Below are 12,428 nucleotides of genomic sequence, written 5' to 3'. Positions count from 1 at the left end.
GGAAATCCTGTAGAATTTAAACAGATTCAAGTTTTTGGTGCAGAAGGACTGGATAGTAATTAAAATGTTCTTTTAAAGTTTTATACTTGAAATTTCGCAATATTTCTTTTTGAAAAAATTATATGTTAAGGACTTATATAAACTCCATAAAATCCTCGTATTTCGTCCTTCTGATTTGATTAGCTTAAAAGGTTACATATTCGTGCTTGGGGATCAAAAAAATTTAATTTTTTTAATTCAAAAGGTATCAATATTTTTATTCTACATTCCATTGAATTTTTAAAATAATTTTTGGAATTAATCATATATTTGAAATTACAGAGTCCTTTGAAATAAATCCTGACGTCAGAAAGAAAAAATAAAAACGCCACTTTAAATAAAAAGTAGATTTCAAACCCATTTATTTTTGTGTTGGTGTTGGTTGATTTTTCCGACAGGGTGGTAAGATGATTTATTTTGGAACGAATTTCCGTCATCCCTTGTCAAGTTTGGTTTGCAGACAAACCGGTTTCGGCATTGTGCCATCTTCAGTGTCGAGAACGAAAAATAACACTGAAGATGGCACAATGCCGAAACCGGGTTGTCTGCAAACCAAATTTGACAAAATATTCCAAAATAAACCATTTATTTTTATTTATTTTATGGTAGGAGAGCTTCTCAAACAATATAGAAGCAATTTTTTCGATTTAAGTTGGCGAAAAGTAATGAATATTTAAATACCGGGACTAACCCCGGGATCCCGGGATAGTGGTAACAACGTACCGAAACTCCCGGGATCGGAAAAAGCTGAAAAATTAACATCCCTAATGCATATGTATGTACATTTACGTATTTGGAGAAAGAAATCATATGTTATCATGTACTTCGTTTAGTATATACTTAAAAAATCTTATCTAAATCCATCGTGTAGCGTGGTCAAAATATCTCGCCGTTTCTTTATACTATGTATAGAATATAGTAATTTTAAACAGGTGGCAACCCTACTCAAAAAAATTAATGTTTTTGTACATGCGAAGGCCATGCACTTTCTCTTGGTATCTCTTTTTTTTATCCAATGAACGGTGAAGATCTTATAGTTTTTAAACAGGTGGCAACCCTACCCAGCAAAATAATACATTATTACACATCTAGAGGCTAAGTCTTTAAATTTGTCAGTAACGGTGCAGAACTGACGCCTACGCTTATTAGGATTGAATATAGTAATATTCTTAACAGGTGGCAACCCAATTAAAAAAATAAGACATTAGTGATTTTCCAGAGATCCATCGCTTTCATTTGACACCTCATTTTTTGTAATCCAACGAGCGGTGAAGATCTTATAGTTTTTTAGACAAGTCGCAACCCTATTAAAATTCTGAATAAAAAAGGTCTCTCCTATCGATACAGAGTATATTAGAGAAAATCTCGTCATCATCCGTTCAGTAGTTTTCGAGAATACCGCCAGTCTTGATATTTTAAGTACAATACTTTTTTCGGTACAATTAGGTTTGAAAAATACTAAAGTACAATTTACTGATTTTAAGTACAATTTCAACATCAAAAATATTTTTTTTTACAAAAATGAAATCTCTCCAGCACTTTGATTATCCATACGTTTGCATTTAAGTAAATGGACATACCTACATTTCATATTTGGTACAAAACGAAACTCTGAATCGTAATTTGATCTATATATTTAATAAACGTGATTGTGAATGGCGTATTAGTGTTGAGCGTTGAAGTGGTTGCGATTTTTTATCAGCGGTGGGTGAAATATCCCTCTTCGCTATATATTTAAAAAAATCTTGGAAGTGCAGTTTACCTAATGAAGATCCAGCAGAAAATTAAGTATGTAATTGAATAATTCGGGGATTGAAAGTAAAAAATTTTACGTAAATTTCATGCGTTGAAACTAAAAATTACTATTGTGGACTTCCATTTTAATGTTACTGATATCATTTTATGTGAATGATTTTCCCTAATATAAACTGATCTATCTTCTGTATTAATTTTTTGTAGTTATTGTATTTGAATATATATCCCGCGACAAAATTATACTGTTACCCGGGTTGGGCTATTTTTTTTTATATTTTTCTAATAAATTAAAATTTTTTTTATAAAAGTAGAGGTCATTGTCTAACGAAACGAAATAAACCACGGATTCAAATATTGAAAAAAAATCAACAAATTTTCACCAAAATTTCGCAGTTTTTATTCAGAATTTCGTCACCTGAAATGCAAAATAATGCAACAAGATCACCACTGAAATGGAAAAAGTCGTAACTAATTGTGTGTTGCGCACCTTCTTCCATATAAGGAATGTTGGCATTTTATTTTACATGGAAGAAAATCCGCAACACCGTTGTTGATATTTTTCTTCAATGAGCTGTACTTTCATATAAAAATTATGAAAATTAATTTAAAAAAAAAGTATTAAATATATAGCTCAAACTGGGTGACCCCAGAATTTTATCGCTGGGTGTACTTTTTAAAATGTGGAATATAATTTAAGAATTTATTTGTGTATACTTAAGTTAAACTTTAAACTTAATAAATTTTAGTGGGACTTTCTGTCAAAACTGGATATGACTTTATGGGCTAGTTGGAACGATCTCAGTGAAAAGTTACGTTAAATTAAGTCTACACCAACTGAAGCTGTACAATGAACTGAAAGATTGTAAACTTACTGTAGGAGACAAAAATATAGTTTATGTTTGGTCGAAGGAAAACGGGAGGTAATGTTTTGACGGAAATGGTGAAAAGTACAATTAAGCTCAAAAAGTTGCAGTCTTTGTCGTTAATTTAGTACAATTTAAAAATCTCAAATATCAACACCAATTACCGCGTACAAAGAATCATGGGCGTCGTTTACCTTCTATGTATATAATACTTCCAAAAAAAAAATGAATTTTTAATAAGTTACAAATGTAAGCAAGTTACAAAATTCATTGCTCTCGAGTCACCCGTTTTTGTTTCACACTTTTCTTACCATCCCCAAAATTTCAACACCGGTATACCAAGCCGAATTTATACAAGGTAATCTGAATTTTTCGCCGGGGAAAGCATAACGTCACTGTTCGTATTAAATTCGCCTTGCCGGTATACATACATGCATACAAGGCGAATTCATTTAATGTGGTGTTATAGCATAAACAGGACCTCCTTGATAAGCGAATTTCGACGCAACATTTCGCATAGAAAAATAGAACCGAAAAGAAATTCGCATCAGCTGAATGGCAAATAAAAATATAAAACTACAAAACTGAAAACATGAAGCCCCAAATTTCCCATTCTTTTTCTTCTGATAGCTGATTTTGTGACCGGCGGCAATGGAAAAATTAAAAACAAATATATTCTCACCGAATTTCGTCAGACGAATTTCGTTGTCGCTTTTGTTTTCTGCTATCTCATATACTGAAGTGTGTATTAATTTTGCCAACGAATTTTCTTCCAACGAAGTTCGCTCAATGATTTGATTCTGTTTATACTTTTATTTGTACAGCTGATAATCAATTCGCCTTGCATACATATGTCACAAAGTTATTGCTAATTTGGAGCGATGGATATTCGTAAATTCTTTCAGAGAAAGGGAAAATTATTAAAAAGAAATATAAAAGAAAAAAGTGTAAGAAACTCACCCATTTGTGTATTTTAGAGGGAATAAAAGGAAAGTTGGACGAGCCTGTCCAGTAGCTCGTTTCTGTAACAATTCTCTACCAAGGCGAATTGAGATATGAATTCGCCGCCCTGTTCTCTACTGCTAATTAGTAAGTGAGAGTGACGTATTTTCTCTACCATTAGAGAAATAATCGGTAGAGAAAAGTTACAGAAACGGCCTACAGGTTGCAGTAATTAAACCAGCGGAGCCTTGTGAGTAACGTACTTCTTCTTTAAAAACTGAATTTCTTATATGTATTTATGGGGTTTAACGCAAACGAAAAGAAAGTTAGATGAGCCCGGCCAATCTGCAGAAATTGGGCCGGCCAGCAGAGACTCGTGAGTAATATACATCTCATTTAACCCACGATTGAGAGATGCCACGTCAATGGGTGGCTCCGAAATTAAAGCACTAGCAGCGGCAACCGCTTCACGATGATACCTATTTACTGCGTGATTCTTGCAGTATTCGTGCATATTCTTGTACCGGGTGAATGGTTTTAACACAAATGAACCAAGCACTCCTCGAGGGCATATCGGCGCAAACAAATCGAAATAAATGCATAGCGCACCTTTTAATTTGCATGAATACGCTAGCCATGATGTATATTTTGTAAGCCATGAATGCTCGAAAACTCGATCTGATTTCTCATTACTATCTTTAGAATAAAGTAATGTAAAAAAAAATATTTTTTTAAAAATAAGCTTTTATTTAACATGTTTAATCAAAGGAATAAAATAAAGTAGTGAAACAAAAGATTTTTTAGCAAGAAAATTTTGTCAAAACTGCACTAAAATGAATAAAACAAAATAAGTTAAGGTCTCGTTAAAGTTACTAAAAGCCATTTAGTGAAAGGAGTTATTCAAACTCTAATGAAAATTACTAACAATTTGTACTAATTTACTTCGTTTTTAAAAAAGCTTGTCGGCGAATTCAGCGTGCATGCATAATTGGTTAGGTATGTATGTATGTATTTATATGTATGCAGATATTTAAATGCCGGTTTGCTATTCGCGCGACAAGCTTTTTTAAAAACGAAGTAAATTAGTACAAATTGTTAGTAATTTTCATTAGAGTTTGAATAACTCCTTTCACTAAATGGCTTTTAGTAACTTTAACGAGATCTTAGCATATTTTATTTTATTCATTTTAGTGCAGTTTTGACAAAATTTTCTTGCTAAAAAATCTTTTGTTACACTACTTTATTTTATTCCTTTGATTGTACATGTTAAATAAAAGCAAATTCAGCCTACATGCATAATTGGTTAGGTATGTATGTATATGTATGTATGCAGATATTTTAATGTCGGTTTGCTATTCGCGCGACAAGCTTTTTTAAAAACGAAGTAAATTAGTACAAATTGTTAGTAATTTTCATTACAGTTTGAATAACTCCTTTCACTAAATGGCTTTTAGTAACTTTAACGAGACCTTAACCTATTTTATTTTATTCATTTTAGTGCAGTTTTGACAAAATTTTCTTGCTAAAAAATCTTTTGTTACACTACTTTATTTTATTCCTTTGATTGTACATGTTAAATAAAAGCTTGTTTTTAAAAAATATTTTTTTTACATTATTTTATTTTATAATTTTTAGTCCATTTATAAAACCGTTGTAAAAAGTGTTATTTCATTTTATGTACAAAATTTTGCAATAGATATTAAAATAATTCAACTTGCAATGAAAGAGAACAGAAAACTTGGCAAGCAAAATGTTTGCTTATGGTTTGTATAAACATGCATATGTACATATAGCAGCAGTTAATTTTATTTAAAGAAATGGCGTGTCGTCCATTTCCGTTGTAGCCTGGCATATATTTAGGCGCAATATTTAACTTCTTCTGTCGGGGCGACAACTGGAGTTTTCTAATTCTTACAACGAGGTTCATATCTAGACTAGGTTGATATCAGAATTTGCCACAAGTAGCTTTGCTATACTATCGCCGACAGCTTTAACAATTTTAAAGTGGTTTTACGTTCTTTGGCAAATTACGCTCTGTTAGCCATAAATCTTACTATTTTTTGACCGCCTTTGAATCAAGACCCCTGGACCATATGGGGAATTCATTTATATTTTTAATTGCATTGTCATCGTGATTGGAACTATGCTGAAAATTTCAAGTCTCTAACTTGTCGGGAAGTCAGTTTAAAATCGATTGGAAATCTCCGCGATTTGCGGGGGATGACCAAGTTAAATAAAAGCTTATAATAAAAAGCTTTTGACTGCCGTAGCTGAGTAGGTAGAGATGTCGGTTATGAATTCTGTGGGTCGCAGGTTCAAATGCCGGCACATGCAGTATTTAAATGATAGAAACAAATTTTTTTAATATACAAGATTGTTACTAGATGTTTGATGAGGTATTAGAACTTTGATAAGGTATTTTACTAGATGTCTGTCACGGGTAGAGACACGAATTCCTAATTTAATTAATTAATTTAATTTTAAATAGTAATAAATTATTTTAGGTATTTTTCTTGACCTCATAAAGCTGAAGATTGACGCTGGGGATGATGTGTTGAAGAAGCATTTTTCAGTTGGAAGTGAAAGGACTAAATACACATCGAACATAGAAATATGTGGAAGTGTTGTAAGGGAGAAACTTGTAACGCGCATTAAAAGCGCATTTGCATATAGCATATTAGCTGATGAAAGTTGCGATTTATCCGGAAAGGAGCAGTTAGCTGTAGGCATTCGATTTTCGGATGAAGACGCTATAGTTCATGAGGAATTCCTTGGATTCACAGAGCTAGAAGCTATGGATGCTAAAACCATTGCGAATGCAATTTACACGTTTGTGAAGCACCAAGGATTGAATCCCATGAATTGTGTTAGTGAAGGGTATGAAGGGCGCTCAACGATGCCGGGAAAAGATGCAGGTGTTCAGAAGCTCCTCAGACAAAAATATCCTAAAGCTTTATATTTTCATTGTGCCAGCCACAGGCTAAATCTAGTGGTCAACGATTTGAGTAATGTCTCGGTTATTAGAAACACAGTTGCCACTATCAAATACATTATCGTTTTTTTCGCGAATCTGCCACACGCCGAAGATATGCTCCAAATGTTCCCCTACTTTGTGAAACGCGGTGGTCACAAAAAAATTTGGTGGATATACTAGGTGGACTGGAAAAGTTATCCGTGGAGGGAAATGCCACCACACGGAAAACAGCTTTCCGATTACATTCAGCGGCAACAAATACAACTTTTTTAATTGCGTTATTTGTAATTGCAAAATACGCAGCATTATTGGAGCTAATTGCTAATTCGTTGCAAGCGATCAGTTTGAATGTGGTGGAGTGTGCTGAACTCATAAAAAACATAATGATTTAATAGCGCAGCATCGTGAAGAAATTGATAATGGCATTCAAGAACTGTTGTCTGAACTAGCAGTTGTTACAGATACGCTGGGAATTGAGTTGAAAGCACCGAGAGTATGTAACAGGCAAACTCAAAGAAATAATGCACCTGCAACTTCCGCCGAAGAATATTTCAAGAGGGCATTAGTAATCCCTTATTTAGATTCGTTGCAAATGTCTCTAAAAGAACGATTTGGTTCTGAAAATACGCTAGCGTTTTTTACATAATTTTTGCACCCACTACATATGCTATCCCTCTCTAAAACAGATTTCCAAGAAAAAATGGTATCGATTGAGAAGTTTTATGAATTGGAAGGCTTAGTAATAGAATCTCAAGTGTGGTATGTTAATTGGGAGAGAAAACAAAAAACTCCGGATGAACTAAAGCTCGTTGGGATAGAAGAAATGGTAGCTGAAAGCAAAACTTTATTCCCTGTAGTAAAAAATGCCTTACATTTGCAGTTAGCTCTGCCGTGTACAACTTGCACAATTGGAAGGTCGGTTAGCACACTAAGAAGGGTAAAAACTTGGCTGCGCTCGACAATGGGCGAAACTCGACTTAACGGTAATCATTTAAATAAATCGTCAGTTTAATTTCTTATAAAATTTGCCTTTAGGTTTATGCATCTTAAGCCTACATCGAAAATTTGTTTTAGAGAATCAATATGAAATAATTGAAGAAACGATTAACTGGTTTGCAGAGCAACCGAGACGTCTGCTCTTTAAATAATTTTTGTAAAACAAATCCGCAAGTTTATATGTATGTTTTTACTTTACATTTATTAATTTTTTATACACCTGTTCTACATACTTTTGTAGTAAGAAAATAGTAGTCATATTTCCTGTTAATATTCCTCTATTTGTGAGAAAATAAGTCAATAAAATGTAAGTTTAGTACTCCACTCTGCTTACTAAAATTAAACTAAATTTATATTTTGCTATTAGTTAAGATTGCCTTTTCAAATGGAACAATTTAGTTTTTTTGGATTTTGGTTTGTGCCGTTATTGCAGAGGACCATCGATGTGTATTAATAAGGATCAATTAATCAACTACATTAAGAGTTTGAAATAAAATTTGATTCCGAGTGATTTTTATTATATTTGAACCCCCATGCAAAGTATCTCGACTTTCCTTTATACTATGTATAGATAGATGTATATATGTACATACGTAATAGAACTAATGGCAAGGCAACAAAGAAAATGCTTATTTTGCATATGGAGAGAAATGCAAAAAAGTTTTAATTGAATGAACGAAAAAGCAAATTAATGTTGTGTTTGCATTCTTGCATGAACATACATATGTATACATAAATATAATGAATAGCGTTAATTTTTTGTAGTTCCCAATAAAAGATAAAAAGCTAAATATGAAGCGGAAATAATTTTAATATCAATTTGAAATATGTTACTGTGGGGGTAAAACATCTTTGAAATTAAATAATTTTGCATAGGACATACAAACGTATCGCTCATTTACTACAATACAGTGAAACCCTCTTAAGTACCCCCCCGCTTAAGTACCTAACCCGCTTAAGTAACCAACATATTTGGGCAATACCTATTTAAGTACCTAAATTTTTCGTATCCCATTTACCATTTTACCTATAATTTTCCCCTTTTAAGTGCTCTTTTAAAATTCCTTAAAATATTTACATATTTTGATATTCAGTGGCAGCGTTACACACCTACGGGAAAAATTATAAAAAATAAACGGTAATTTTTAGCTACTTGAAACTTGCACATTATTACACTAAAATTGAAAAACACTTCTGAGAAAAAAATTTAAAATTTTGGTGAATTTTTTTTTAAGTTTTTAATAAAACCTTAAGCTTAGGTTTATATGGTATTTGTTAGGGAATGAACTGTATTTTAATTAAAAATTCTTAAATAATGCTACGGTTACTTTACTAAATGTTCATGTTTTATTCAAGGATTTACATATTTATGTGAGTCTACAAAAAGGTTAACTACATCATAATTATGTTCGCTTAATTACCCGCATCGAGGTACTCAACCCGCTTAGTTACCTCAAAAAGCTGAAATTTTTCGTGAAGTACTTAAGCGGGTTTTACTGTAGTGTCGCACCCAGGAATATATTTTAGGGGGGGTTTTATATTTCTGAAGATATATCACCTGAAAATACTGAAAATTTGCTTGATAATACGCTCTTTAAAATACATTTATGCAAGTTTTATGTACAGTATGTAATAAATAAATAAACGTTTTAAAATTCATAAACTGCACTTTATTTACATAAGATTAACAGAACTCAAACACTTTTAACCGACTTCAAAAAAGGGGAGGTTATCAATTCGCCGGAATACATAACTTTTTTACCACGTGAACCGATTTCAATAATCCTTTTTTTATTGGAAAGATGGTACCTCAAGGGTCGTCCCGTAATTTGGTTTAGAGATCCGATGATTGGATCATGAAGAAATTAATGGTACCCCTAAATTTGTATATGAGAATTGAAGTCGGTTGTGTTCTTTCCTTAAAAACTACTTGTTTAATAAAAAGTTCTATAAACTCAAGATGCGCTCAACTTTCAAAAGTACCTAATAAAAAATTTTCAAAAAGAGTCAGTAAAAATAAATTTATTGATTCCATGAATTTTTGCACTTTTATGTTAATTTTTCGATTTCTGGTTTCTGGTTTTCGATAGATGGTGATTTTTCACGATTGCTAAATTTTTTTAATATTTCGAGTTCCGAAAAAATTAACTGAACTCTCAAGAAAAACGAAAAATTCATATAAAACGACGGACGAGAAATGGAAAAGAAATTTTCTCTACCAAATTTTCATAAATCAGTTTGCAGCTCTCAAGGAAAAAATGCTCGTATATTTATTTCCTCATGAAAATTTACAGCAAAAGCAAAGCGCCTTTTTAATGAACAGAAAGTATAATAAATATTTCTTATAATTTCCTTGAGAGCTGGATTCTTAGCTTTAAGATACAGTTTGTATTTGAGGTTATTAGCTTTAGGGGGGGTTTGAACCCCAAAACCCACCCCTTGTGTGCGCTAATGCGCGCAAAACATCAGCCTCGTTTTAAAAATACATATCTTCAAAATGTATCATTTTTTTAAATAAAATGTATGAACATAGCTAAGTGTTTTTATCTTCGAACTTAATTTGCGAAAAATACTGGCCCGAGAAAACTCCGGTCCCACGAGGAAACACACAAGTCTCACAGATTGGCAAACTACACTTAGGCGGAAACGGAAAATGTTATCAGATTTTGTGTAGCCTAGTTTTCATCAGAAAAATTAAAATCTGATGCTCAAGATCGACTACTGCCACGTCTATATCTGCCTCATAACGTAGCGAACGTGGAAGTTAACCAATCACATAAATTTTATACTTCTTGATTCCTAGGAAAAAGCACTGCATGTCAAATTCCAGTAAAATCGGATCAGGATTATTACTTTTCGCAGCAGCTTATTTTGGAATTTGTCATTGTGCAGGCTGCAGTCTGTGGGAGGTTAACAAAAGAGACGCAGATGGATGCAGCTAATATTTGTTTGATGAACAGTTTAGATTGTATAGAGTGTTTTTGTCCCAATCATCTTTCACCGCATGGCGCCGCAAGGTACTTATACTCTGGAACGTCTAGGAAATATGATGAAAGCATGTTATGTGTACTAATGAACTTGGCTCTAAACATAGAGGAAAATCCAACAACACCAATCATTCAACTACCTTTGTTATGTCCGTGAAATGCGCATTCGAGCTTTTATGTAAAAATACGATTCATACAACACCGACTTCGTGTGTCTTTTGAACCCCAATTTTTCGTAGAAAAAATCTTAAAGCATATTAGCAGACAGTCGCACATTTCGAGACATTTAGAATCCGTGACATTCAATCAACCTCAGAACAATGTGGGCCAGTCAATTTTACACAAAAAAATCAATATACTGGTGAAACTAACGCATAAATACAGTTAAGGTTCAGTTAGTCTAGCCTTAACTTAACTTACGTAAGAAACCGTCAATGATTACTCACACGTCAACTTAGCCAGAAGCGAAAATATTTTGTTTTTATATTTTCCTTTTCACTTGTATTTTCCGATTGTCAATTTGCCGGCTACAAGGCCCATCCAAAAATTCCTGAATATATTTCGTTGGCCAATATATTAGGTTACGTTACATAAATTACGTCTAGACCAATCTGAGCCTTTAACCTATGTTTTTAATTTTTCTCTGTAAGGTCAGGATTTTTAAAAGGACTTTGCAATTTCAAAGATATGATTTATTCAAAAAAATATTAAAATCAGTGAAATATGATATAGTAATATGATATAAAATAAAATTCTTTAGAATAAAAAAATAAATAAAATGTTTTGTAGCGCAAAGACGAATAGGTACAGAAAATGTCCTCTTAACAGAGACCATAACGAATCATTAATAATTAACGATTATAAGAAATAAAAATAAATATTGAGTATAATTATTACTGAACAATGGAAAAGTTGTTCTCCTAATAATTATCTGTGAATTTTATTTTTTTCGTACCGCGGGACGATTATTTTACCATGGAAATTATTTCCGCCTTCTCATGATAATTATACAAAGCGACGTTTTTGATCCCAAACGTTAGGATAATAATTATTTGGGTATCTGCCTTTTAAACCTTTACTATTGAATATTATTTAAAATTTCTAATAGTTATTAAAAACATAAAAATAGTTAAGGACTAGTATGTACACTATCACATCCTAGAATTTCGTCCTCCTAACTTTATTAGTTCAGGATAAAAAAGAAATAATCAAAAGCACATTTTCAGTACCTATTCATCTTTTTACACCAAACTAGTTTCTCTTTAATTTGATAACCATATGGTTTTTCTACATCGCACTGGATCTTTGTAATAATCAAAGTCCTATTAAAATGCATCCTGATGCAAGGAGAAAAAGCAGTTTGACTACATATATTTGGTTCCTACTTTTGTGGGTATGTATGTATATGGACTTTTTCGAGTATTTTGAAAAATTTGGTTTTAGGCGCTCGGTGCAATGATTGCCATTATTAAATTCACAGTATTCTTTTATGAAGAGATCATATAGAAATTAATATCTATGAGGCACACTTTTATATACACACTATTTTCCTTTTTATCGTTTTTGTGGATATTATTTCATTTATTGATATATTGGTGAACCAAATCTTTCTTCTAATATGTTTGAAAGTAAATATCGTCACCTGAAATGCAAAAAGCCGTAACGCATATTATTGCCTGAGTTACAAAAGGCCGTAACTAACGAAAACGAGACGATGAAAATCCGATATTATCATTGCATTGCAATAGAGGTAAAGAACCGACCTTTATCACTGCGGCCAGTCAAGAGGTCCTTGACCGTACCCTTGCCTCGCCTTCTTTATTATCCCATATTTCCGATTGGAGGGTTCTTCAGGACCACTCCTTCTCGGAT

General features: G+C 32.6%; 1 protein-coding gene across 1 annotated transcript in view; it reads left to right on the top strand.

The window, feature by feature from the left end:
• Window positions 1–6,753, top strand: part of LOC118740013 (52 kDa repressor of the inhibitor of the protein kinase-like) — a 34,783-nt gene extending 28,030 nt beyond the window's left edge. The window contains exon 2 of the mRNA XM_036471513.1: window positions 6,127–6,753. Coding sequence (XP_036327406.1) covers window positions 6,127–6,753 — 627 coding nt within the window. The remainder of the gene's footprint in view (window positions 1–6,126) is intronic.
• The last annotated feature ends 5,675 nt before the right edge of the window (window positions 6,754–12,428 follow it).

The sequence above is a fragment of the Rhagoletis pomonella genome, unplaced genomic scaffold, assembly GCF_013731165.1.
Source record: "Rhagoletis pomonella isolate Grant_MI unplaced genomic scaffold, Rhpom_1.0 Rhpom_scaffold_00005, whole genome shotgun sequence".
Classification (NCBI taxonomy): Eukaryota; Metazoa; Arthropoda; class Insecta; order Diptera; family Tephritidae; genus Rhagoletis; species Rhagoletis pomonella.
Note: the sequence above shows the minus strand (reverse complement) of the source record. Positions and strands in the feature narration are given on the sequence as shown.